Here is a 27,931-nt window from a genome sequence, read left to right on the forward strand (position 1 = left end):
GTGTCTGTATCTTCCAAAGAGCAATGGCTTTCTCAGGAGTGTGCCTAATGGTTTACCTGTCAACATGTGTGAAATACCTGAGGCTCTCACCTCCCCACTGTTTTCAGCCAGTCTTACTGAAGGCAAAGCATTTATACCTTCTGCACAGCTCTGTGCTACTTACTCCAGTTTTAGGGAGACCAGTGCAAACCTGAATAATGAATTTCACTGCTGTGTCTCATCATGGATATACAGTTGGATCAATGATACACAGCTGGCACTTCCAGCTTCTGCTCTGCATAAAATTCAAAGCAGGATCTATTTGCACATGTTGGTTGTCAAACCAGCAAGCTATTATCTGCCTTTTTTCTGTGGCCTCCTCTTTCTTCCTACACAACTCCGAACAGTGTGGCACACCATATAAATTATACCTATTCAGGATGCATTTATGAAGGCCAAGTCTCCCACAAGTTACTTTTTTTTCTTGTTCAGGAAGAACAAATGCATCTTGTGGAGGGACAGAATGTAAGAAAATAAAGATAATGCAGAAAGCAGTCTCATACCTGAGGAGTTGCAGCTGCATTAATCACCAAAGATTAGGAACAGGCCTGCCCTTAACAGGCCACAGCTGTGTCCAATAAGAAGATGAATGCTACTAAAGACTTGGTTGTGCTGTGAAGAGAGTTGGAGTTTGTTGGCCATTCTGTGAAGAAGGAGTCAGTGCTGCAAGGAGCTGTGTATGAGCAATCACTGAGAAGGTATGGAAGTTTTGCAATAAGATGTCAACAGCATCTCTTCCTCAATTACCTTGGATTTTGGATTATTGGCACTGACTCTTCACGTGTTTTAATGATGGCGTGTTGATGTTACTTTTTGAGTGGTTCTAATTCATGTATGGTATTAATAATACACATACAGCACTGAGTATGGTACATAAGAAAATAGGTGGAACATTTAGATCTCAGACAGTGACAATGCTAGATATTATTAGGAACCTACTGGTAGGCAATGAGAGCTCAGGGTTGCACTGTTTTTCATTCCTGTGGATGTAATCTATCTAGGTATTGTATTCAGTAATGAGTTCAGATATTACTTGTGTATGTTACTTCATTAGATGAGGATGTAAGGATGATGGTATGAAGAGAAAAATGGAATCACAGGCTGTACTACTTAGTAGTATTACATTGCTGGGATGCAGTGACCTTCAGCAGTATTCACTTTCCTTATTCCAGATAGGGGTGAAGTATATTCAGGCTCTGCCTATTTCAATGTTTTCCAGTATTTCCCAGAAACTGTGGAGAACCCCCCTGGTGTGCTTGCCATGCAGAGAAGCTGGAGGAATGGGGTGACAAGGACTTTATGAAATACAGTGAGGACAAACATGAAGTATTACATGTAGGAAGGAATGGTCCCTTGCAACCACAGGGAGCAGCTGTGCTGAGAGGACATGGGGATTTTGGTAGAGAGCAATCTGAGCATGGGCCAGCAGCATCCTGGGCTGTATTAACAGGAGAAAATAAGGTTTTGAGGCAACTTAAAAGGAGGCTTCCACCTTGCTGGTACTTACAGAGAGTGTACAAAGGAAGTAGGATCAGGATTCTTGTAGTGGGGTATGGTGGGATGACAAAAGACAGCAGACAGAAGGGGAAATGAGAACAGCTCAGTGTTTAGAAGGGAAGATCTTCCTCCATGTTGAGGACAATCAGGCTCTGGGCCTGGCTGCCTGGAGAGATTGTCCAGCTTCCATCCTTGGAGGTCTTTAAGACTGAAATACAGACCTGAATAACCGGGTTGGAGTTCATGGATGAGTCCACTTTGAGCAGGAGGTCCCTTCCCACACCACTTACTCTGCAACACAAGGAACTTATAACACAATCCAAAAGTCTATATATGCAAGTCCTAGTAGCAGTAGCCCTTTTTCAAGCACTAGTTCATGGTCAGACACTGTAGCACATTAGCTTTATTAATTACTCTGTGAGCAAGGTTACAGAGTTTCTGCTGTAATGCTGAAATGCATTTTCCATGGCTGTGTGTTGGCTGAATATGCACCAGGAAAGCAAGGCTCAATTCAGTGGCAGCTGAAATTCCTTTTCACTGCAACTCTCTGGTGGAAAGAGAGACTGTTTGGTGACATTTTCTATCCATTTACTCTTAGACCACCTGTGCACTTTTCCATTAACTCCACTAATTTATTTATGAAGCCATTATGGAGAAAAAAACTCTAGACGTTTCTTCTTCTGGTGTTTATTTTGTTAGGCCAAATAGCCTAGCTCTTTCAGACTGCACTTAGGCTGGGATGCTCTTCATACCCTTTCAGCTGAGCTCTCCACCGCTAAACTAGGATGAGCCTAAGTATCCAAACTAGGTGTTTTGCAGTGTTTGTGGGATTTCTCTGACTGAGCTGGAAGCGTTGGGCTGCTAGAAGCGCGTAAGCGCGGGCGGGAGCGCTGTGAGGAGCCCGAGGGGCTGCGGGCTGCCCCCGCTCCCTCAGCGCACGTTTCGCGCCCGGCGGCGGGGCTGAGGGCGGGCGGGCGGCATGGGCGGAGCGAGCCCCGCCGCTCCCGCCCTCTCTCCGCCCCTCGCCGCCGGGCGGGCTTGGGCCGGCCCTTGGTGCTCTCCCCTCCCCTGGCAGCTGCGAGCGCTGGCAGCATCGCGGGCGGTGTCTCGTCCGCGCCCAGCCGGCGGGAGTCGAGGGGCCCTGTCCGTCTGTACGCGCTGCCCGGCCCCGACATGTTCCAGCTCCTGCGAGGCTTCCTGCTGCCGGCGGCCGCCTGCGACGGGAACAGGGATGGCGAGTCCCGCTACGCCAACCTCTTCCGAAAGCTGGACCTCAACGAAGACGGGAGGGTGGACATAGCTGAGCTGCAGACGGGCCTCCGGGCCATGGGCATCCCTCTGGGGAAGGAGGCGGAGGAGGTAAGCGCGGGCCCGCGGCCGCTGCCGAGCCCTGGGCAGGGAGGGAGGAGAGGCGGCCCCGCCGCCCCGCCCGCAGCTCCGGCTCTGCCCGGGGGACGGGGCGCGGCCCGGCCGGGGCTGCAGCGCGCCCGGGAGCCGCGTCCGGCGGCGGGGGCCGCTCCTTGGTGGAGACGGCCTCGGGCCTGGTGTTTTCCTTCCACTGGCCGCAGTTCCAGCGCCAGGGGCCGTGTTCTACAGGCACAACCCGGGCTGTATGCGAAGGGTCTCGAGCGCGTACAGCTGTCGGCGGCTCCTCTGCCAAGTGGGTTTACTCATCATGTGTGGACTTTTGACATCCTTTGACTTCTTGTTGAGTGATATTCGGTAGCACATTCCTCTTCCGGCGCGATAAAGGATGGTAATTTACAGCTTTTGTCCGCCACTCCACCCATGTGTAATCTCGATCCGAGTAAGTTAGGGTTTGCTTTGGGCAGCAGGTAGTGGAAACCTGCATAGCTGTAGGTTGCAATTTCAGAACTAGGTTTTGAAGCTAGACACATAGACATGGAAGTTATTCTTCTTGACGTGGACTGTTGTCAGATATCGAGGTCCTTTATTAGAAAATGCACACTTTTAACAGCTGCCATCAAACCATGAAACTGACAGTGCTGAAATTCTTCGTGGTGTGGCTTCTGCAGTGATCGGTTGGACTATAACATTCCTTTGGCCCTTGCATCAATGTTGTGACCTTAGAAGTCAGTGAAACTTAAGTCATCAAGCATTCCAGTGTGATGCTAACTTACACTAGCAGGCTTGACCTGTTACCTGGAAAAGAAAGTTCTCTTTCCTAATTATTTTCAGTAATCCCCAGGGATCAGCACATAAAATCATTTAATACACAATTCTGTGGGCACAAGTGTTTGGGTGGTAAGGCAAGTCTGTGCTGACAAGACACACATGGGTTTATTTAGGATGAGCAGGTACACGTGAGAAGTGTGGGGAAAGCTACTATTGTAACAATTCTGCTTGTTTCAGTTTAAAGAATGTTTCCATGGCATTCCACTGCTGTGCCTGCACTAGCTGTTGCATACTTTCTGAAGGAGGTGCAGGAAAAGGAACTTAAATTTCAACTCCATTGTTATAAGGTGTATTGGGTCAATAATTCAGTGACCTTATGCGGATTGTGTGACAGTTTTTCCCTGTGGTCTGGTTATTTCGTTTCTGTTTTGCCTCCTTCTGTTATATTTAATTCTCTGTCTCCTATACTTAAGAGAAAAGTATCCAACAGGCCTCTTGAGTTGAATGGTGTTTATTCAAGAGTATAAATGAAAGCACACTTTGACTTCAGTGTTGCTGCTGGTCAAAATCACCTTTACAATAGGCACCTTTTGTATTCTTAGGTTTTTGTCATTAAAGGAGGGACAGGTTGGCCTTTTTGGTTATCCATGAGAGTTGTCAGTGTTCAGAGCATGCTAGCTATGAACTCCAGTCACACATTTATACACACATTGTTGTAAACCTGTTGTACCAGTTTGACTGTAACAATTTGGGGGTTTTACTTATATTGAACAACAGGGAAACAGGTGGCCAGCTAATTTTCTGGTGTTTAACAAAGGTGGTCTTCCACATAATTCACTGAAAGCCCTGATGTGCTGCTGAATATTTGAGCAATTTAGAATTGAAGTTCCAAGTTCTTTCTCAAAATCAGTGATCTTCATTTATAGTGCACATCTGAGTAGGTGTCAGATTATTCTCAGCTGCTTCAGGATAAACTGAAAGGGATACCCATGAAACAGATAGGCATAACCTAGACATACCTGGATGTAACTGAGAGCAGGAACTGCTGCCTTAGTTGCTAAAGACACACCAAGTAAACAATATAAGCCATGAGTCATATTTTCATTTGGGAGGGGTGGAAGAAGTGTTGGACTGCAGGGAAACTTCTGTGTGCTCGGTGTTTTACACCAGAGTGGGCACAGTTGGAAGCAGACACTAGAGCAGTGTTGTGTACCTGTTAATAACTGGACTTCTTGTAAAATGAGAGCCTCAGTGAGTCTTGCCTTCTGTGTCTTTCCTGCCTTTTTGTGGCTAATCTGCTTCCTGTACTTTCTTGCAGCTCAATGCTGCCTTCTCCCACTTCAAGCTCTAAAGTGATGTTCAATTCATTTTTCTTACTGCTTGGTAAAAAGGTATTTTATTAATGAAGTGAGATGTTGAATTATCACATTTGGAGAGGCAGAAGCAGTCTTATAATTACTAACAACTAATGAGTAAGGAATTGAGACATAAAAATATCATATGATGGGGCAAAGTGTTTTCCACTGAACTGCTCAGCCCTGCCAGCACAGTGGCACCATGGCGTGGACAGAGCTGGGGATATCCTAGAGCAGTGTCAGTTTTGGTGCATCAGAGACTCAAGCCTCATTTTGTTGATGTTGGTCTGTGTTAGGTTTTCAAAAATCTCTTGCAAGGCTGGCTTCCAACACGTAGGATGAAATGCATATACTTGGGAGTGTTGGCCATTGTCCTTCTGAGCTGCACAGCTGCTTTCTGGCTAACCTGTGGAAAAGGGACTGTATTTCACTGCAAAGTCAGTTGGTTGATCCAAAATTGTACCACCTTCACAGTATAGTGTTTGTGCTACTAGCACTGTTTTGCAATTTTGTCTTCAAGTACAGTTCCTCTCTCAAAAGAATATGCATGTTTTTAAAAGAAACAAAGCTACTATCCATTTGAGTAATAGACTACAGGTCTCCTTGCACCTTCTATCAGCTTTGGACCTGTGTGGTAAGCTTTGGAGGTGGCTTGCATCTCCCTCTAAAGAAGAATCTTTTTTTTTCTTCCATAGCTCAACCTGACAGAACCTCCTGACTGTGTTCTGCTTGACCTGCCTTTTGGCACTATCTGACAGACAAAAGTAAATGATGACAGACAAAAGTAAATGACTGGGAAATCTGCAATGTCTGCTGCTTGGAGGCTGCCAGGGTGACTCCTAATTTTATATTGTAGGATATCACCTGCCAGGAATGGGTTACTTTGCAAAAGATTCCTGATATGATGCGTCATTATCTATGAAGGAGGAATTCAGGGTGGTAACTATCAAATGTTGCTCTCCAAGCAATATGAACAGCTATTGTACAGTGACTTTGATAAGCAGGGACACAAAGTAGATGCTGGGATCAGATCACAAATGATCTCATGCTGTGTCTTCAGAATGCTGTGAGTCTTGTGGGCGGGAGCACCATAAATGGTGTGAGCGGTTGGATGAAGTACTATTTTTGTTCATCCTTTCCTTCTGCTGCAATCAGTCCTTACAGTAAATCCGTAGGAGGTGAACCCCATATTTCAAGCTTCAGTTTGGGAAAGGAACAGCCACGTATTCAAATTCAGGTGCTATTTATACATTGAGTTCTGGACTAGGAAGATGTTACTGAAATGAATAACTACATTCTGGAACCAGCCTAATGGTCTTATTTGGACTAACTCTCTTAACATTTCGATATAAGCCTTTGGCCACATTAAAGCTCTTTTGGATGCAGCAACAGCGTCAAGGGACTCCTGTGTGGTGGAGAGAGGGCTCAATGTGACTGAATTCACAACAATCAGACTGTTGTAATGCACACCTGTAACAGCGGCCATCTAAATGGTCAATTTAGAGTCATTGACTGGTTCTGAAAATTTGAGTCCAATCACGTCTAAAAGTACTCGGAACACCTGAAGTATGTTTCTGCATGTAAACCACAGGAAATTCAGAATTCTGCCAGGTGAGGCAGGCCCTGTGCTGTGTTCCACTGCTGTGTCTCAGCATGGGGATGGCTGAGAATGGCCCAGGTGTCTGTTGTTTCCTTCTGTGCTTTTCTCCGGCCTCTAAAACCTGCAGCTAGATAGTGCTTCAGCGCTTGAGCTTTCCCTAGCAGTTCTTAGTCCAGAAAGCACACACCTGTTTAGTGACTGAGCTAAATGTGTCCTTAAATATTTCTCCACTGCTTTATTAAGATTTTTGCACTTATTTTAGTTTTGGTAACTTCTCTTATGTGGTAAAATTAGAAGGGTAGAAGACCAAAGTAACTGAAGCCTCCTTAAGCATGTTGTAGCTTGGCTAAAACAGAAGAAACAGTGATTATTTTGGCAACTTGAAGGAAGATACATGAGTATTTTGTATCACACTGTATCTACTCTAAGAATTTATCATACCTGATATGCAGACCCACAGTCTTAAAAGCTTCAGTACCTCCCTGTTTCTGTGTCATTCTTTATATGAATTGAAGCTCTCCCTCACCTTAAGAGTTTGCCCAAAACCTGGTATTACAGATTTAGAGTAGTCTGGCATCTTCAACTTTTTACCAAGACAGATGTCATGTCATGTGATTGTAGAAAATTGGAGCCATTTAGTTCCTTTAAACTTCCCTTTTCTGTTCATAATAGATGTGATGATTATGATGGTTATGAGACTTGTGAAATACTACAAATATCTTCAGTAATGTGTTCAGTTAGTAAATTGGAAATTGAATGTATTCAATTTACTTTGCTTCCATTGTAAACAAACATGTCAATCATTACTTCATTTCTATGTATACAGCTTCAGAAGCTTTTAACTGATACGTGCTTTAGTCTCCAAATCTCCATATGAAAGAGCAAGATAAATCTTAAATTTGTTTTCATAACACTTCAAACATCCAAGGAGATAAAATGAATTTAAAATGAATTATTTTTTAATACTCACTTGATAGGTTTTTTCTTCAACAGTGACAGGGTACAGTGAGTGATTAATTCTTCCTCCTGTTGCTGCAAAGTGCAAGAATGCCAAGAATTCTCAAATATGGGAAGCCTCACCTCTGAGACCTCTCTTAACCACTGTGTTGAAATGCTTTGCTAAATCCCTGAGACAGCAGTGTGTTCCAGGTGAACAAACAAGGGAAACTCTTAAATCTTTTGAAATTACTATGGCTGGGATGCCTCAGTAACAGAGTTGCCCTATTTAATGGGAAAGCTTAGTCTACCAAGTATGCTCAAAGTCAAAAATACTAGTGTAACTTGCAAAGAATGCCGAAAGAGAGTTCAAGAAATAGTTTGCATCTTCCATGTATGCTGTTTCAGATTCTTGAAATTTAATTCATAGCTATGAGTTGAGAGAGTTTATCCAGGTCCTGAAGGAGCAGCCTCTGCGAGGCATTTTGGGAGCGCATACTCACGCTTGCATCTTGTCCTTTTTTGTCCCGTTTTCTAGAGATTCTGTTAGCTGAAATGGACCAGGGGGAAGATCTCTGCCAGTGCTGTCCTGCTGCAGGGAAGAGCAGTGCTTAGGACAGGGAACAGGAAGGGGAAGCTCTGCAGCTGATAGCAACATCTGCTGCTGTCAAGGGTGCAAGTCTGCTGTGCTGGAGTGGGGGGCTCCTGATGTCTGTCTGTAGCAGGTTTAAAGGGACTGCTTGGATACTGTTTACATGTTGGTAGTATCCTTTGGGAGGCAAGAGAGTAAAAATGAATGCTGAATTTGGAGAAGTTGGGAGCCTTTAGAGGCAGTGCAAATTCTGGTTTCACCCAGTGTTGTGCTGGATTTCTGGAGGTGAAGTGTCAGTCTAGTTCGTGTGTTATGGGGCTCGCTGGGCTGTAATACTGTGTGAACACATCCTCAGGCCCTGTCCCTTTGTGCTGGATTTATCTCCCAGCTGATGTGGTTTGACAAGGCTGATTTTAATATAATCTTTGCTAGTGATTTTGGGTTATCATAATCTGCATAAATTTGTGTAGTCTTAGCAGTTATAAATAGGAAAAAGACTGTTGTCCACTATGTGTCCAGTAAAGGGAGAAGTGCTGTGTATATTTCAGCTGGGACTGAATTTGGCATCCAGTAATATTACAGATGAATGACTTAAAACTGTAGATTGCAGAGCTATGTGAATGGCTAAAAAATACTTAAGAGGAAAAGAATTGAAGAAGGGGAAAAAACAGTATCGTGATTGGTTTTACATCTAGTAACTCTGATTTTAAAAGCATATGTGAAATTTGCTTTAAAAGGAAATGTGAAGTGTGAATGTCTAAAGACATGAGGATGTTCTCACTGTGGTGCTGGAGTTCTTTGTATGCAGTATTTGTATCTGTGCCCTTTGGAACTCTGCTTGCAGATTGCAGAACACGTAATTGCTGCTTGCACCACTGATGTATCTTGAAGTGCTGTTTTATGCTTGTGTCTTGTAGATAGCATGATAGGAAGCAAGTAACTTCTTGATGAATCACTTCCTATTTAATATTCTTTACATTATATCAATTAGCTGAAATAACAAGCTAATGAATAGATTGGTAATCCTTTGTACTCAGCAGCCCCACCTTTCATGCACAGTTCAGTTTTGTAAACAGAATGTAAAGGCTCATGCACAATACACAAATAATGATACTAAATAAAGTAAAAATCAGACTGTGAATTTAAGAGAAGTCTACATAAAAACATCAAGATTATTAGTGTATTGCATTCGTTGCCTTTATGTTGTAACCATGAATGTGTTGAAGTTCAAAACTTTGGCATAGAGCAATCTAATAATTCATCAGGACACTTACAGAGAAAGGTAGGGAGTTTTTGATGTGTATATAAAACCTGTCTGTAATTCTTTTTTTTTAACAGACCTGCTGGCTGACTTACATTTCCACACCAAATACAGAGGTCTTCTGATGGAGTAGGAATTCAACACTGCAACATGATTTATATAATAGAGAATTAAAAAAAAACCTTCAGTGTTTCAGTCTGCTTGTGGCCTCTTGTGTTGGTGTTGCCTTGTTGTGCAGGACTTGGAAAGTAGCTGTACTAACGAAATATGCAACAGAAAAAGAACAAAAATAGTAGAATTATGAAGAAAAGAGGAGGAAAGACAAAGGTGACAGCGTCATGAGCAAATAGGTCAGCACAGGAGCATTTTAGTCTGTTTGTGCGAAGGCCTGTAGCATTAAAAAGAAAGATCACAGAATCAAAGCATTGTTTGGATTGGTAGTGGCTCTTAAAAGGTCTTGTAGCCCAATTCCCCTGCAATACAGGAAGGTTGCTATATCAGGTTGCTCAGAACCCCACCCAGCCTCACCTCAAATGTTCCCAGGGGTGGAGCCTCTGCCAGGCTCTGGGCAACCTGTGCCAGTGTTTTACCACCCTCATCATAAAAAACTTCTTCCTTATATGTAATCTAAATCAACACTCATTGTATTTCAAACCATTACTCCCTGTCCTATAGCTACAGGCCCTGCTAAAATGTTTGTGTCTTTTATAAAAGCCCCTTCAAGTACCAACAGGCTGCAGTAAGGTCTCCCTGGAGCCTTCTCATCCTCAGTCTGAAAAACTCCAGCCTTTCCTCATAGGCACCTCACAGGAGAGGTGCTGCTGCTCTCTGATCACCTTTGGGGCCTCCTCAGGCCCTGCTGCACCAGGGCTGTGTCTTTGCTGTGCTGGGGACCCCAGAGTTGGATACAGGGCTCCAGGTGGGCTCTCATGAGGGCAGAGTAGAGGGATGCAAGCTCCCTTGAGCTGCTGGTCTTGCTTCTTTTTCTGCAGCCCAGGATATGCTTGGCTTTCTGGGCTGCAAGCATACATTGCTATAGCTCATGTCATCATCTAAACTGTCTTCTGTATCTGTCAGTAATTAACAGTTCTTTATGTGGTCACCATTTCATTTTACCCAGTGAATTATCCTTACTGCTTGGGATTACAGTTTTTAGGCAATGAGAAAAAAAATGGTGTGCCTTGAAAAACAAACATTTGGATCTGAGCCTTTGTAAAGGTGAGCTGATCCCACAGTAAGGCAGTAACAAATGGCAGGTTTTATGTGGCAGGCATGCCAAACATTGTTTCCCAGGACTTGCAGGTGAGTGTTGGCACCTTGGTTCCCGCTCTATTGTAAGCATGCCTGTTTTAAAATGCATCCAGTTCTCCTCCATCCAAGAAGCTGGTGACCCAGGCACTGGGAGAGTGACAAGTGGCTCTAATTATACAAAATCTAGTGGTATGTTAAATGCAGAAGAGCAGAGTTGGATTCAGTGTTGAACTGAAGTGGGGAGTGATGGACTGATGCAGTAATTTGCTTGTGGAGGCTGTGGAATCTCCTTCCTTGAAGATGTCCAACACTCAGCTGGATGTGGTCCCACACAAGCTGATGGAATTAGATCTAATTAGACATGCTTTCAGCTGGGGTTGAGTTCAATGCACTCCAGAGGTTCCTTCCAGCTTGAATTACTATTTGATGCTGTGAAGGGGCAGTCTGTACCAAGGACTTAGTGTGCCAGGCTCCCCACGGAATCCAGAGGTGTCTTTGTGCTGGCTGTGCCCGTGGAGCATGGAATCCCCCAAGAGGAAGTTTCTGCCTGCCAAGTAGAAGACAAGCTTCTTTCGGTGTTCCCTTTAGTTCCACAAACTTTCAAATTACTGATTTTAATCTGAAACTTTAACACCCACATAATTAGTTCACCTTACAGACAGCAAGAGGCTTTTGTTTGCGTGAGCTTTTAGATTTGAACTGAGAGAAAAACACATGTGCCATATGTTTTTGTTCCCTGTCATTTCTGTTCTGCTTCACTGAGAGTGGCTGAGAATGACTTGAAGTCTGGAAAATAACTGTCAAAACAAAAGTAGGAAATGTAGAGTGTGTTTGTGCTTACCATTTTCTCAGTGTTGCAATATGGAATCCACTTCTTTGGCAGGTGAACTGAAAGGTGTCCCCCTTCACATACAGAAATTACCAGCTCTCTAAACTAACTAGGAGTTCCTGTTTTCTTGGGCTCACATTATCCTCAGCAGTGGAGGTTTTATTATAATTATAATTAAGTTCAAGTTTTGTTCTCACAGATATGTGAGACAGAAAACCACTTTCCTTGTTCTGCATTTTGGTTTGTGTAGTTCAGGAAGCAACAGGGAACAGTAACAATTGGAGTGGAGCAGAACTCACATACAGTGATTCCAAGTGTCACATAAGTCACCTCTTCTCAGGAGGGTGTGGGAGCCCAGCAGGACGCTCGGACCCTGCAGCATGAGGTACCATGAGTGGAGTAAAAGATGCCTTGGGATTGAGTGTCTTTGAGAGGGGACTCTTCAGACTAGAGTAGTTTTTAATGGTGGGGTTTGGTTGGTTTTTTGTTTGGATTTTTTTTTTTAATGATTAATCTATTAGCCTTTCTTAATTTCTTGTTAGAAGGTTGTGGTCAGGACTGTATCCATAAATATCTGTAAATGTAAACTAACTTTTTGTTTTGTGATGGGAAATTCTGAACAGCTCTAACCGTATTGACAGAGGCATGGAACTGAATTGATGACTATATCTGTGTTGACAGGTTATTAATAGAAATTACAATCAAGCTGGACTTATGACTGTAATAAGAACACTATTTTTCAAAGGTGATACGAAATCACAGTTATCTGAATACGTGGTATCTTGACTTGATTTTTATTGTGCTCAACTTGCTGTATTATGGAAGGTAAATAAGTTGCTCATTTCACTGGCATACCACGTCAGTTTGCTCCATTTTGTTGAGAAATCCTTGACCATTTTATAAATTTTGGTTCTTTGAGTTGAAACTTTAAAGTACATTACTTTTTGTAGAGGGATAGGGAAGATGAAGGAGGCAACATAAATGTATGTAGATGCTTTCAGTCTTTTTCAGACTCCTGCAACAAATACACCAGTTTTCTTCTTCCTTAGTGTTTAGTTTCTGTAGCCTAGAACTTGTTGGACTTTGGTCTTTTGAGTACCTCTACTAATTAAAGAGGAATAAACAGAATTAAAACCAGATTTTGCAGATTAGAGCAGCCATTCAAATATTGTTGAGGGTTACTTTATTCAGAAACTACAGTTGCACAAGGCAGTCTGCTGAATAGAAGGTATGGGGAAGAATTTTTGGTGCTTGAAATTTGGAACAATTTCAGCTGCAGAGAAGAAGGGCACCGGTGAGTTTTTCAAGAAGCAGGAGCACACACAGCTGACTGTGCTGGATTTTTGGAATTCCCTTCACTGTGCACAAAAGCCCAGTGCTCTGCTGCTCCATTCTTGGCCTTATGTGATCTGCACAGGACTGAAGCTGAGCAAGGCTGTTCAGTTTTGCTGCTTTTCAGCATCTGTGCTGCATGTAATCTCAGTGCTGTGAAGCTGCCGTTAGTGAGGAGGTGGTGCTGTCACCTTGGTCTCCTGTCTGCTACTCAGTGCTCCCCCCCAGGATTCTGCACATCGAGGGAGCCCTCAGGGACCGGTGTCCAAAGGAGGGGATAAGACATAATTTTCCCTTAACTCTTGTGTTCTGGAGCAGGGCTCTGGGCTGGTTTCCTGCACATGCTGCCCAAGGAGAGGGCAGTGCTGTGGCAGCACGAGGAGTGATGGCAGCGGCCGTGGCCCTGCTGTGGCCTTGGCTCTCCGTGCCCAGAGCCGCCCTTGCTGGGGTGTAAAGCCCAGCTCCTAAACCCTGCAGAGCTTCCCTGGCTTTGCCTTGAGCACAAGCCTCAGCAATCACAGGCTGCTGCTTGCAGAGCTGCTGTAATTGCCCTTCTCTAACAAGTGAAGTTTTCACACCTGGAGATGGTGAAGTTTCCTGGCCCTTTGTTGGTGGGGAAGTGTCTGCCAGGGCTGTGTTTGAGACTTGTTTCCTGCAGTCCTGGCAATTGCATACCATGCATTCAATGCGTAGTTAATTTTACATGAATTGTTTCTATCTGCAGGACAGTTCCTAGGAAGAACATGCAAGAAAGGAAGATAAGTGTGTTTGTGTTTGTTTAAAATTGTAGTCAGGGCTTCAGTTGGAAGCAGAAAGCCATGTTCTCTCAAACACGGAGGGCTGCACGTGCCAGTGGGGCAAGATCTTTGTGAGTTTTTGGTCAGCACTTGAAGAGTTAATTGCTGTTTGTACTTGTTATCTTTATAATTCATAATTAATAGATCACTTTATTAAGATGATAGTCAAGGTTCTGCTTGTTTTACTGACAAATTTCATGTACAGGAAGCTCACAGGCTTAAACTTGTTCTCTCTCAGGTTCTTCTCATGTCCCCCACCTCTTCCTTCACAAATTATTTGATACCTGTAGGTATAACTTGCCAGTGCTGGTAAGAAACCTTAAAATTTCTGCACAGAAAAGTTATGTAAAACAATAAATCATACTTTCTTAAATTTATATTTGCTGCCAAGTGTTTTCTCTCCCTATGCAAATAGGGAGAGTGTTAAATTCTGAAAACGAAATGATGCTTTGTGACCTGCTGTAATTTGGACAAATAAAATACTAATTTTTGTCTCAATAGAAAATTTTTAAAGCTGGGGATACTAACCAGGATGGACAGCTGGATTTTGAAGAATTTATGCAGTACCTTAAAGAACATGAGAAAAAGATGAAACTGGCATTCAAGAGCCTGGACAAAAACAATGATGGTATACCTTGCTTTGTTTTATTTGTTCAAACATTGTCTGAAGAAACTGCATTAAAAGTAGTGTAACTTATATTTGTCTGACTGGAAAAAAAGTTGTGAATATGGAACCCTTCTTTTCCTTAACATGATCATAATTACATTTTGCTATAGATTTAAAAAAAATTAGTCTTTATTCTTTCTATTTTCTCCACGTACACTGAACTGGGGCTCCTTGTTCCCCAGATGGAGAAACTGTGAGGAAATTTCTGACCATTTCTGGCTATTAAAGATAAACCTGTTTTTAACTAACTGTATATTTGCATCCTATTTTCTTCGTCCTTGTAGCGGACAATGAAAACACGTCATCTGTGCTAAGTTGATTTTTAAATCATCTTTGCAATTATTCATCTGTTGCAATGAGCTCCAAGGTGCTAAGATCCACATTATTAAGATCCACATTTTAAATATGTATCATCTTTATTTTAATGTTTCAAGGAAAAATTGAAGCCTCAGAAGTTGTCCAGTCCCTCAAGATATTGGGTATAAACATTTCAGAAAAACAGGCAGAAAAGATCCTGCAAAGGTCAGGAATTATTATTTTTTGAGTCAGCTTAATCTTCCTTGTATTGTTAATTTCTATATTTTTCTGTTTCAGAGAGGGGGATAAACGGGATTGTGACTTTGAAAGGTGTTGCTACTTACTATTGGAGCATCTGGTTCTGGGAGGAGAATGTGGCTTTGTTTCTCTGTAAAGGTTGTTGATAGAAAGAAGCACTGTATTATGTTTTTAAATGGAATAGGACTGATGCACTTGGATAAGAGAAGAATAGTTTTGAAAGGCCATGGCAGATTCAGCCTTGAAGTCGCTATGTGGAATTTACAGTCAGTTTGGAATTTACAGTTGTTATTGATGTGATAAGCCAAGTTAAAAAAAGAGGGGGGAGGAGGAAGAAAAAAAACCAGAACAAAACCCCACCATTACTATTTCCTTATATAGTTTTGTACAATTTCTTTTCAGTATTGATGCCGATGGGACAATGACAGTAGACTGGAATGAGTGGAGAGATCATTTTATGTTTAATCCAGCTACAGACATTGAAGAAATAATTCGATATTGGAAACATTCCACTGTAAGTTCAACTTCCCTTTTAACCTAGTGCAGCTCTTAAGTTCATCTCTGATGTGTTAATTTGTGATATTGACTATAACGGCTTCACACTTGTTGTGTTTCAAGCATATCTGTATTGTTTGGTTTTCCTTTTCACTTCATGCTCTCTCATTTACAAGCAGGATTGTGTCAGATGAGTTCCTTCTGAAAGAACATAATCATCTAAACTTTGCAAATAATTATCAGTAATTCTTAGGACAGAATCTTTCCTCTTTTGGAGATATTTCACAGAAAAATAAAAACCACAATAATAGATATTTTTCTTTGCACATTACAGTACTATTTCATTTGTTGAAACAACTTATATAGACATTTTTACTGTTTCTTATGTTGAAATTAGTATTTGCATTATATACTATCATTATAATTATCATAAAATCACTGGTGTCTTGACTGGTGATTTTCTGGGCACATCGTGCTATTTTGTGCCAAAGGATTTAATTTAAGCATACAGAATATGCAGCAATAGGTTATCCACTGTGCAGAGAAATTTTTAAAGTTTTTATTGCATGGAGCTGTTAACACCTCAGTGACTGATTTTTAAGAACAAAAATAAACTAAGTAAACCAATAGTGATCCTGTTTGCTAAATATCTTTCCTGTAGATTATTGGAGGAAATAAAGTAAGGTTGGGTGCCTTTGAATATAGTGAGACCATTTATATATCCAGGGATTAGTCAGCATTTCCATAATAAAAAACATTTTATGAGATCTGAGAGCTTGGAGTGTTTGACACTGTACAACCTCAGCTGAGGAATGCATGCCAAAAGGCAGTTAGCTCCCTGTTTGCTGAAGAGAGCACTTGAAGCACTGCTATGAGATCAAATTGTCCTGGTCCCAGCTTGCTTAGTGGAAAAAACCTCTGCTTTCATAAAATGCTCCTTACTAATATTACAAATAAGATCTGTATTTTTGGTTTTTATTATGGAATGTCATTAGTTGCCCCCAAGAAACAACTGAGGGAGTCTCCTGTGATCCTGGTGTTGCAGTCAGCTGATGACCCAGTTATCACAGCAGGCAAAATCCAGCACCACAGCTGGTCTTTGAGATAAGAGCAGATGTGAAACCTCCCAGCCTGGCTGGCATTTACAGACAGCTCTTACAATTCTGTTTTTATTGTATAATTGCTATCAGACCCTTCCAAGCAGATATAGCTGCATTGGCATAGAATTACTATGGTAGCTGTGGCCTGTTGTAAACACCCTCAAATTTATCTTTTTTCTTCATTAGTTGTGTTTAGATCTCAGTACACACAAGATTTAAACCCTGGTAGATATGCATAATATCTCTTAGAACGCTGAATTTATGTTTTGAGAGTTTTGATTGATCTTTTGATGTTTCTGTAGTTGAGCAACTTACTTTGAAACCTCAAATGCAAGAAAGATGAAAGGATTTTCCAATTAATCTCTTGTGTGTTCAATATCCAGAATAGGTGGTGCTTATCCTTTTTGTTCAGTGGCTATATTTACAGTCTGCATTCTGCAGTTTTTTTGTCCCAAATGACCAGGACAGTATTCTATCTACTGACAGAGAGAGAATGCAGCATAAATTAGGGATATAATGTCTACAATTAAAATCAATGGTAGTTCAAAGGTTTATCAGTTAATATACTTTCTGGTCAATACTTATCAGTTATTAATAAATTTTTGTTCTTTTTATAAATTTAATTTATGTGTAATAGTAGATTTGCATTATCTACAGTATACTTTTTCTCATGTATGATGATCATAGGTTACACTAAAGAGCAAAAGTGACATGTGAGATTTCATAGTGTTATGTCTTAGTTTTATCATTAAAACCTATATTAATGTTGTTCTTTGATCAAATCCAATGGCAATACAAACGTGCCCCCCTTAGTGAAATGTCAAACTCTTACAGCTGAAAAAAGTAATTATATGTGTCTTTGAGTATAACTGATGATAAGAAAATCTATAAGGCATCTATCAAACTATTCATTTGGTAGGATAAGAACCAGCAGTCACTGCAAATAGAATACTCTGACATATCAGTTGTTAAAACCCTGCTTTAAAATGCTGGGGAGTCTGGGAGAAGGAGACATCCCACATGTGTGAATAAACTACCGTGAGAGAAATCTCCTGTTAGCAACCTTAGGAGATTACCAAAGTAATCCCACAAGACTGTCTGGTGAAAGGTTAGCTGCAACATATAAGCATTTGAGCTTTAGTACTGACTTTAAAGGACTGCTGATCATGACAGAATGTCTTTGCTTGGGCCATATTCAAGGAGGAAATTTGTGGTAATTTTTAATGATGATGGTGCAGTCTTTGAAATGGTGGGTCTGTGGTGTTATTGCTAAATATGTATGTAGAAGTCACTTAAAGTTGCTTTTCATTGAATAGCAATGCATAGCAAGTTAATTATAGAATGTAAATTAGAGATATTTTTTATTTGTAACTAGCACTTTATTTGCACGTTCTTAGATAGTATATTCATTTGGAGTTAGAACTGTGGATAAAACTGAGGTGATGGAACGAGGTAGTTATTTGCACATCTTTGCTTTGGATTCATAAAGGTATTGGATATAGGAGATAGTTTGACTGTTCCAGATGAGTTCACAGAGGAAGAGAAGAAGAGTGGGCAGTGGTGGAAGCAGCTGTTGGCAGGAGGAGTGGCTGGTGCTGTCTCTCGAACAGGCACAGCACCCTTAGATCGCCTCAAAGTCATGATGCAGGTAGGTGCAATGTTCAACAATGTCTTGGTTTCCAGTGTCACTTCAGTTTCTAGAGATCTGTTGGGAAAAAATGGGGGGCCAAGGGTAGTGTTTAAATTGCGGAGGTCTGGCTGTGTTTTGACTATGTCAGGGTTTTTTTGTGTTCATAAAAATGATATTTTATAGATGTGTGAAAAATGTAAGCACAATGTTACAGTACTTGTGCTACTAAAATTAGATTTTTTCAATAGTGCATATGGTTTTGTTAGTTGATATATTTAATCAATTTAATATGGTGAGTTTTATAATCTAATCAGAGACATATTCTGTACTGTGACTTTGCTTTTGGCTTTTTTTAGGTTCATGGTTCAAAGTCAAACAAAATGAATATAGCCAGCGGTTTTAAGCAAATGTTGAAAGAAGGTGGTGTCCGGTCCCTTTGGAGGGGAAATGGTGTAAATGTTGTGAAAATAGCTCCTGAAACAGCTATTAAGTTCTGGGCTTATGAACAGGTAGGATGATAAATCAATAATGAAAATAAAGCCAAATACAGTCCTAAATCACTCTCACTGTTCATTATTGGCATTGTTGTATTATATGGGACTCGTCGTCTTGTCCCCTTGTCCCAACTTGTCCCCTTGTTGGGGATTTTGTCATAGTAATTTGAGTGACTTTCAGATTTAAAATAGTCTATAGAATGCTTACTGTTAGGCAGATTTTACTGTTGTATTCTAAGCAGTGCAAATGAATTATGTCTGTTACATGTTTTAAGCTGTCCCTGATTCTGCATGGCCTTGTGTGGAGTACTGCATTAATACCTTGATTATTGCTGCAGAGTGACAGCAGGCAAAAGCTTGGCACATTATGCTAGCTGAACTTACAGGGGGTTCATTTAAAGTCAAATATCACAGTGCTATGTATGATGCCCTCATCCTGGATTTCAGAGTTATATTTACCTCTGAATCAGCTTTAAGCATCATGTTAAGGCCTAATCCTCCTTTAGAAAATGAACTCCCATTCTGGTGTATTTAAATGAGATTTATTTTTGCTCTGTGAGGCATGCTAGTGCCTGAAGTAAGACCAAATGAGCACGCTGCACATCTCTGTACAAGGAGATAAAAACAACAACAAAAAATCAAATAAATCTGGGGATGATGCAAGAATGAATAGCAGATTTTGGTGCCACAGAGGAACTTGGGCACATTATTCTTTACTCATGGAATGACACAGTATGTACAGTGCTCAAAGTGCTTCTGTGAAATTGAATCTGTGCTTCTGTGAAATTGTTCATTCTTTGATTGGACAACTGGATCTGCAAGGGAATTTGGTTCCTCTTTGTTTTCTGGAGTTCTTAGTGTAGGTACCCTTGAGCTGGCTGTTTGCAGAATACCTGATGGTGACTGAGGTATTTAATCTAAGACTTCTTTCAGGCTGGAATGTTTTTTATTGTGTTCTGGAGAATCTTTTTGGGTTAGCAAATGTGACTGTAAATGCATGAAAAACTTAGAACAGCTTGAAAAGACATTTTGTACTATGCTCTTGCCTTTTATAATAACTCTTACCACTACTAAAAAATATGTGTGTTTGTGTTTTAACTATACAGTATAAGAAGATACTCACTAGGGATGATGGAAAGTTAGGCACTGTTGAAAGATTTGTATCTGGTTCTTTAGCTGGAGCAACAGCACAAACTTCTATTTATCCCATGGAGGTAAGAGAATCTGGTTCCATTGGAGCCTGAAAAATGTTTGGTTTGTTTCCTAAGTGAACCCCATTTTGCTCTTGAAAATAGTGTGAAAATTCCACTCTAGTCTGGTATCCTAATTTTTTTACTTTGGACTTCCTTTCAGACTTTCAGCGCTAGGCATTTTAGATTATACTAAGTTCCAACTGATTCTTGTATATTTTGCTGTACAGTATTTTTTAAAACAATATTTAAATAAAACCTAGTGAAGGAAAAAAGATCATCCAAGAACATTTACAATTCAGTATGTATCCAAGCATTTTGTAAATTGGGCTTAAATCCTTTTCCTGCTATATGTAAGCAAGGAATAGTGTTGTCTGGACAGATCTGAAGTTCTGTTGTGTTATGATGGGAAGCTGTGTGGGGGAAGGATGTCAGAGCTACAGCTCAGGCTGGGTGGATTGGCTGCTCTTTCCCCTGTAGGCCATACCTGTAGGTGGTACTGCACGCTGCAATTTAACTAGTGTAAATATATTAACTGCTCCAGTGTAACTGTAACACACCATTTCACAGAAACAGCATGTATTTTCTTTACTGCTGGTTCTCCACAAGGTTTATCACTTGTGCAGATCCTTGTTGGAATAGATGTTGGGGCTGGGACTAAACCAGTACCAACATCAAGTTTGGTAGAAATGGCAAATGTAACCTAAATAGCTTTTTCATGGGTGGGGATTTCAGTAGGAATGGAAATGTTTTTATTGCTGAAGTAATAATGATCTCTTTAAAGAGCATCCTTGCTGTTCCAGAGGGTCAGTCCCAGCTGAGCTGAGTACAGAGATGGATTAAGTTAGGGAAGAACTGAAATATGATGTATGATGTAGATTGTCTGGATTACACTGATCAGGGGAGACAAGGGAACTGTTCTACAATATCTTCTGGTCTTCCTCACAAAGATATGGTACTGTCCTAGAAGTGTTTTTAGGATGTTTTGAAATAAGAGAGAAAAGCCAAGTGCCAGGAAATTCCTGAGGGAGATGCAATCTTATGAGGCTTTAAAGTAGACCAAATTGTTGCTCAGGAATCTTCATCTGTGGTTTCTTTTGGATGCTGTTACTAATTTCTTTGTCCTAAGATGCAGTACAGACTTGCTTGCATTATTGATCAGGTGCTGGGTTTCACTAGTGAGACACAATTATTCCTTGTAGTCCTCAACTATCTCTCTGTCATACTTTTTGAAATATTATTTTCTTAATAGGCTTTAGTGTTCCCAGATCAGAAGTATCATCTGCTAGCATGTTAGTACTCTCACTTGAGCCTTAGCTAATACTTCTATTGAATGTTGCCTGCACTGTTGCCTTCAAGTTGATCAAATAACTGCCTGTTTTAATCAAGAAAATAAAGCTAAAATGCAATTTTAAAAGGCTAAGAATTTGTAAGCTAGTGTATAGTAATGTGTGGTGCTCTGCACTAAGGACAGAACTTGAAGAAGCCTTCTGCTAACAATGCCTTACTGAGGTTTGCAGCACCAAAGTGCAAAGCACTTCTAGAGAATTCAATAAGCAGAGATATACTGTGTGTCTAAAATAGATTAATTAATAATATGTAATTAAGACTGCTATTTTTTTCCTTTTAGGTTTTAAAGACCAGATTGGCTGTGGGTAAAACAGGGCAATATTCTGGGATGTTTGACTGTGCTAAGAAGATTTTAAAAAGAGAAGGTCCAAAGGCCTTCTATAAAGGCTATATTCCTAATATTCTGGGTATAATTCCTTATGCTGGCATTGACCTTGCTGTTTATGAGGTGAGATTAGATCACTGAATGCATGTAGCTGTCATTAATTAATCTACAAAAAGCGTAAATATATTTAGAATGTGTGCATTATTGTACAATTACAGCTGATTCAATTTTTAAAAGACAAATGAGGCTTTCCACTGATGTTACTAGACCTCAGTGTTTCTGTTTGCCCCTCTTGAGGAATGCCTGGGCAGATGGGCCCTTCCAAGCAAGAGTACCAAGCAGGAAATGTGCTATGAGAGGATTATACAGACCTTGGCAGTACCACAAGCTTTCATACTTACCTAACCTTGTTAGACTGGAACATACCCATTTTATGGGAAATTCATGCCTTTAAAAGGATATTCATATTATGATAGTTTATACATTTTTTTGCCAGTTGTTAGGTTTATGAGTGGATTATATTAACCTGAATTCCTTCTGTGTCTGTGCATGTTACCAGAATTCTTTCTGGCTGACACAGCTTTTCTGAGGAGCTTGAAACACTGTGTCCTTCCTTTCCAGAGGAACTGGCACTTATTTCACCCACCAGCAATGTTGAAAGTCTTTTATCTACCTTAGATAATATGTGTTGCTTCAAAGTGTCTCAAATAACTCAGACACACAGACTAATTTTTTTCCTAGTCTAGACAAATCTTTTTTTGACACTGCATTAGCTATCACCACAACTGTTACTGTTTGAACAAACATTTTCAAAGCTGTATGGAATTTCTTTTCTACAGTTTGCATCCTTGTTTCTGCATGGGGTGATGTGCACAGATGTGTGAGTTTTCGTTGCACTCTGTGGGGTGCTGTGTTGTTTCCCACCTCCTCTCCCCAAAGTATTGGGGTGCATGGGCTCTTTCCTGCTGCTGGATCTTCTAAGAATTTCTCTTCTAGGTACTAAGGTGTTCACCTGTGTACTTCAAGCATGTAGTGAAATTGATCCAGTGAATTTGGTGCTTTTCAGGATTGAGCCCTCAGGATTTGTTATAAATAAAGAAGCATTTGGTTACCTTTTTGAATGCAAATCTCTTGTCTTACTGTTTAATTTTGTACCTTGGCAGCTCTTGAAGAGTACATGGCTAGAGCACTATGCATCAAGCTCAGCAAACCCAGGAGTGTTTGTGCTGCTGGGCTGTGGCACCGTGTCCAGCACGTGTGGCCAGTTGGCCAGTTACCCTCTGGCTCTCATCAGAACACGCATGCAGGCTCAAGGTCAGTTCTCCTTCCTGACAATGCTTCTGTGGGGTCACATGAAAATTGTATCATGTGGGATAGCTCTAGCACAGACATAGGAATAAAAAAAAAAACCAACTTGGAAAAACTAAGGACGTATCTGGAAAATTCTTCTTAATGTTGGTCCCTTCTCCTTCTTACCCCCAACACTGTTGTTCTTTATACTCAATTTAAAAAGTAACATTTCAAGCACTGGTCCTTTATATATTCTGAGAGCCAATTCCATACAAGACTACCAGACACAGGCCCTGTCATAGTCTGGAAGCACTCTTCTAAACTTTACAATGTTTTCTGAATTTTAAAGATTAAATGATAGAGCTTGAATTGTCCTGAGAGGGTAGACAGCAATGTTTGCTCTGTAGGGCATTTCATTAGGATAATTTCATAGTTGAGATCTTTGTTTGATAGGTTTCTGCAGACTTAAGGATGGGAGCCTAGATTTCCAAAGGAACATAGATGGATAATGCTTTCCACTGGGATTTAGACACATGGATATCTCCCAAATGTCTGGGATTAAAACATCTCTTTTCAGTGGACCTGAGATAGTAGGCTCGTGATCCAGGTGTTTGAGACTTGCTCAAGATTTTTAATGTTACTAGAACTGTTTTATAACACATTATCTTTTTGTTCTAGCCTCAGTGGAAGGAGCTCCACAGTTAAGCATGGTTGGTCTCTTTCAAAGAATTGTTGCTACAGAGGGACTCCGAGGACTTTATAGGGGCATAGCCCCTAATTTTATGAAAGTGCTTCCAGCTGTCAGCATCAGCTATGTTGTATATGAAAAAATGAAACAGAATTTGGGAATAGCATGAAATGAAGGAAAGAGGTGAGATGCTTCTAATGCTGTTGGAAACACCAAAACAATAATGTTTTCTCAAGTAATCTGCTCTCACAATTAGAGACAGATCTTTCTAGAGAGATGCTGCGACTTCCGCATTTGTCCTTAGGTGGGAAGAAACTTTCTTAAATTTTGGTTCACCATTTTTAAACAGATACCTATATTGCACTTTAAAATGTCACTGAGTATAAAAAAAAAAAAATCAAGAAACTGTCTTTAAATCAGCAGTATGTTCTTATATTTAGGAAATCATGCATATTTTACTCATTGGGGTTTTTTTAATTTGTCCTTTTTAAATGTGTATTTGTCTTGGATGAAACCAAAGGTAGGAGAAGTTTATACTGCCTTGATACTGAATATATGAAAGTGGCTTTGTGTTTTGTCATGCTGCCTACACTCAAGCAATTCACAGGCGACATTTTGCATGCCTAGAAGTGAGCACTTTTGTTATTTTTGAAGACTGAATATTAAGTTCATAAGAAATAGCATCTTGGATGCACACAATGATGGAATAGCACATTAAAATGTAGCCCATCACCTTTGTCTTCAGGCAAACCTTTTTATTTTTCATTATTTAAAGAGCCTGAGAAACTGCTGTTCTGCAGAATCGGAATACCTCAAATGGATTTACATGGTATTTTTGTAATACAATCAGCAATTTTGATAACTTGCTTCACTGGACCTGCTTTTCATTGCACTTGTAAGTGTCAGCACCATTAACTATGGCATAATTTGGGTTACAGCTGCATGTTTTATAGGATCATAATACACAGGAACAGAAAAAGATTGGATGTTAGATCCATTCCATACAAGTGCAGGTTGCTATTTAAAAACAGGATGGAGGATCCAGTATAAAGCTGGTTGTAATTCCAGTACAGCCAATGGCAGAGCTGTTCATAGCTCTGGGAACAGGGATGCTTGTCATTTTGGACTCTCCATTCTTTCCCTTATTCAGAGGGCTACATCCACTCTGTGCTTTTAGCTAGTAGAGGATTGCATTATTATGTAAAGGATTTTTACAGTTTTGTCATGCGAGATCAGTCTTCTGTGCACATTGGCTGTGGGTGTGAAATTGGGATAATAAAATACTGAAGTGTTTTGTCCAGGTGACCAAGTGGCAATGCTGACCTCAGGTGCCCATCAGCTTGGTGTTAATGTAGCATGCAAAGCATGCATGCAGACCTGCTAGTGCTTGAGAAACAGCTCCTCCTCAAAAAACAAAGCAGCCCTTCCTCAATGCAGAACTTTAGTAGGCATTTCCATGTACAAGTCCTTCCAAAGTGACTTCCTTTTCTTTTTTTATTTTTTTTTCTTGGTGTGTGTGGAGGGGCACACAGTTGCCTTCAGATTAACAATTATTACCAGACTCTTTTGTTAGGCTTTTTCTTCTTTCTGTAATGTGTAGTGTCTTAATCTTGGTAAATTTGAGATTATACTTACCTTGACCTTCTAAAAGCAACTGCTCTTAGACCACTTTCTGAAATTGGATTACTGAAGGAAGAACTTTATTCTGTTAAGGTCATTAAGGGTCTTCTTTTTAATTCTTTCTTTTTTTGGGTGAGCATGAGGGGTGCATGTTTTTTTTGTTTGTTTTCTTGTTTTTTTTAAGCAGAAAAATAAGCAAGCAAAAATAACTGCCTGAATCTCCCTTGTCTAAATATGCTTTAGGCCATATTTTTCAAACAGCAATCACATGTAAATTTGTGTTCGGTGCTTCCATGGCTGGTGTTTATTCTCCATAAACTGATGCATAGCAATTCCATAAAATCTGTATTATAGAATTTTTTATCACATTTCAGAAAATGGCAGCTCTAGCTGTATTTTGGCCTTCCCTTTAGGGAAATGTTGGACTTTGCACTTTAGAAAAAAGAAGTCATTCTATCCAAATCATTTATATGTATAATGCCTTTCTGATCAGAGTTTTCCTTGGTTTTGCCAATATCTTTGTACCTTTGTGGGATTTGTGAGATCAGTTGCTGGTAATTTTGTTTGACTGTGACCAATGAGCAAATGTGTGTGTGATGTAAAGATGACTTTAGCATTTCTATCTTCCAGACTTGTTCCATTTTGTTTATAGTGTGCAAGTGCCATTATGAGTATTGAAATCATGATGACCTTTTCAAATGTTGAAAAGATGAGCTGTTTCAGATTTGATTTTTCATTATGTGCCTTGATGATGATGACTGTGGTCAATTGTGTATTCTTTGTCTCTTAAATGTATGTTTACCTTTCTAGCTCCATAAAACTACCAGTTTCTAATAAATCTTTGTTTCCTTATCTGGCTGGAGTGTGCTGTTGTTTTTTTTTTTTTTCAAGGTCTGATAGATGACACTTCTTTATTTCATTACGTGCATAATACTCAATGTAAAAAATGGAGGCAATTGATCTAAAAGTAGGTTTCAGACTAGACTATGCTTTGCTATTACACTGACACTTGAAAACAGTTGGAGATAGTCAATTTCCATCCTGTTTACTACTGTCTCATTGCTTAATGGAAGACCACATGTTTAATACTTTTGCTGTTCGTTGAACTATTAGCCAATATTTTGCTTCTGTGTACGTTGCGTGACAGAACTCTTCATGATTGGGGACAAACATACTTGCTTGTATTACTGCTGATCTTGCTTTGTTGCTAATCTTACTTGTTAGTCAAAGGATCAATATAAAATCTTTTCAAGGTAATTGACTTAATTTACTATGCATGTGTAGTATGGCTATGCTGCTGAAAGCTTGTTAGCAGCCAGCTTTGACAACTCCTTTTGAGGTTTTCACACCAATCCTTCAAATGTTAAAGATAATTGTAAACAAATTAGGGGAAGCTTTTCTTGTAACATAAGATTTAGAAGTTTTCTTTTAAGTAATGGAAGAGGTAGATGCACAGTGTATGATTCCTGACTAAGTGAACAATTTGATCTTCAATTTGACTTGAGACAAGAATGCTTTTAATTGCAAATGCTCGGCAAGAAGAGCCCAGAAGGGAAAGATTATTTGTTTTCCCTCCAAGATGTATGTGGAGTGCGACAGCTATCCAGTACCATTAACACTAGAAAACACTGCAGAAATGGCATGAAATCTAAAATGTGTGTGTCTTTCCCTCTTGATTGTGGTGGACTTCCTGGCAGGGTATGCCTGCTGCAGCAGGGGCATTCCTTACAGTGGCACCAGCCGGGCCCAAGCTGCCTGGCACACCTCTCATGGAAAGGTGAACTCTGTGTGCTGAAAGCCCCTTGGCACATTTGTTTCCCTTCTGCTAAAGAATGCCTGGTGCCCAGCGCTCCCAGTGAGACTGGTGTGGGCCTGCCTGGTGCCCAAATTGGCCTTGAGAAGCCCAGGCTGAGGTGACTTCTGTCCTTTCCTGTCTTGCTTCTCAGCTCTGAGCTGGCTGCACTCGCTGGTACAGCCGGGATGTATTGGCAGCTTTCTCTTTGTGACTTTCTGTTTTTAAACAGTTGGGTAAGGTGTGCAGCAAGAAGTGTGTTGCAGTAAGTAGTATTGCTGTGTATAAATTACTAAAATATCAAGAATGTCTCAACCTGCAGGTTATTTGCTGTGCAAGGAAGTGTGGTTTTTTAAATGCTTCCCCTTTGATGTCAGAGTTGTCTTGGGAACGACTTTTAGGACTTGAAATAAAACAAGATGCTGATCCTAAACTGTACCTTGTGGAGAACATAATTTATAAGAAATGGATATTTAACACAGAGGAATTTGGGAATACTGATAGTTTTGGTGTGTAACTTAGGACTAGCTTCTAAGCCCTCTTGGTATCTGAAAATGTGTTGAAGTATTGCCTTTTTTGTCAATATTTGTTCAGGGTAAAAATTGTCTGTGTTTTGGCAACTAAATAAATGCTTGAATATTGTGCACCTCAACTCTTACACATTGCACCTGCTTTGCTAAAGGGCTAACAGGGAAGTCTGTTATGTACTGTGTAAGTTTTAGAAAACACCCATAGTGTGTATACACATATGCATTTATATCTCTATTTATGTATACACGTGTATGAAACCTTCTCTTCTTTGCACCAAGTTTGTGCATCTCCTTTGTGCAGCTGCTGGAACAGCTTACAGTTTTACTTGAACACTCCTGGAGCCCTGAAACTGCTGTCACTGCAGAGCTTTCCCCTGCGAGCTCAAAGTAGGAGACTGAGAAGATGCTCTCCTAAATAAGGTGTCAGTGAAACTCATGCTAAACCCCAGAATGGTTTGTCCCCCCTGAGCTCATATGAACTGGAATATCTAGTGCCCATCCCCTAGAAGCAGGTGTTGGCAAAAGCCTTAGCTTGCAAGGTGGGAGTACAGGAGATGACCTTTTGGATGGGTTCTCCTGC

The 27,931-nt window shown here is 40.5% G+C and overlaps 1 protein-coding gene across 2 annotated transcripts; it reads left to right on the top strand.

The window, feature by feature from the left end:
- Window positions 1-675: 675 nt before the first annotated feature.
- Window positions 676-25,881, top strand: SLC25A24 (solute carrier family 25 member 24). 2 transcript variants are annotated; one of them, XM_059478016.1, is made up of 10 exons: window positions 676-737; window positions 14,127-14,253; window positions 14,727-14,814; window positions 15,250-15,361; window positions 17,932-18,090; window positions 18,429-18,581; window positions 19,673-19,780; window positions 21,387-21,554; window positions 22,595-22,745; window positions 23,400-25,881. In XM_059478016.1, the coding sequence occupies exons 2-10, from the start codon at window positions 14,184-14,186 to the stop codon at window positions 23,576-23,578; spliced, it is 1,188 nt and encodes a 395-aa protein (XP_059333999.1). In that variant the 5' UTR covers window positions 676-737; window positions 14,127-14,183; the 3' UTR covers window positions 23,579-25,881. The 2 variants fall into 2 exon arrangements, with proteins under 2 accessions (XP_059333999.1, XP_059333998.1); XM_059478015.1 differs by lacking the exon at window positions 676-737 and adding an exon at window positions 2,607-2,895.
- Window positions 25,882-27,931: the final 2,050 nt, after the last annotated feature.

The sequence above is a fragment of the Ammospiza nelsoni genome, chromosome 9 (genome assembly GCF_027579445.1).
Source record: "Ammospiza nelsoni isolate bAmmNel1 chromosome 9, bAmmNel1.pri, whole genome shotgun sequence".
In the NCBI taxonomy this organism is placed as follows: Eukaryota; Metazoa; Chordata; class Aves; order Passeriformes; family Passerellidae; genus Ammospiza; species Ammospiza nelsoni.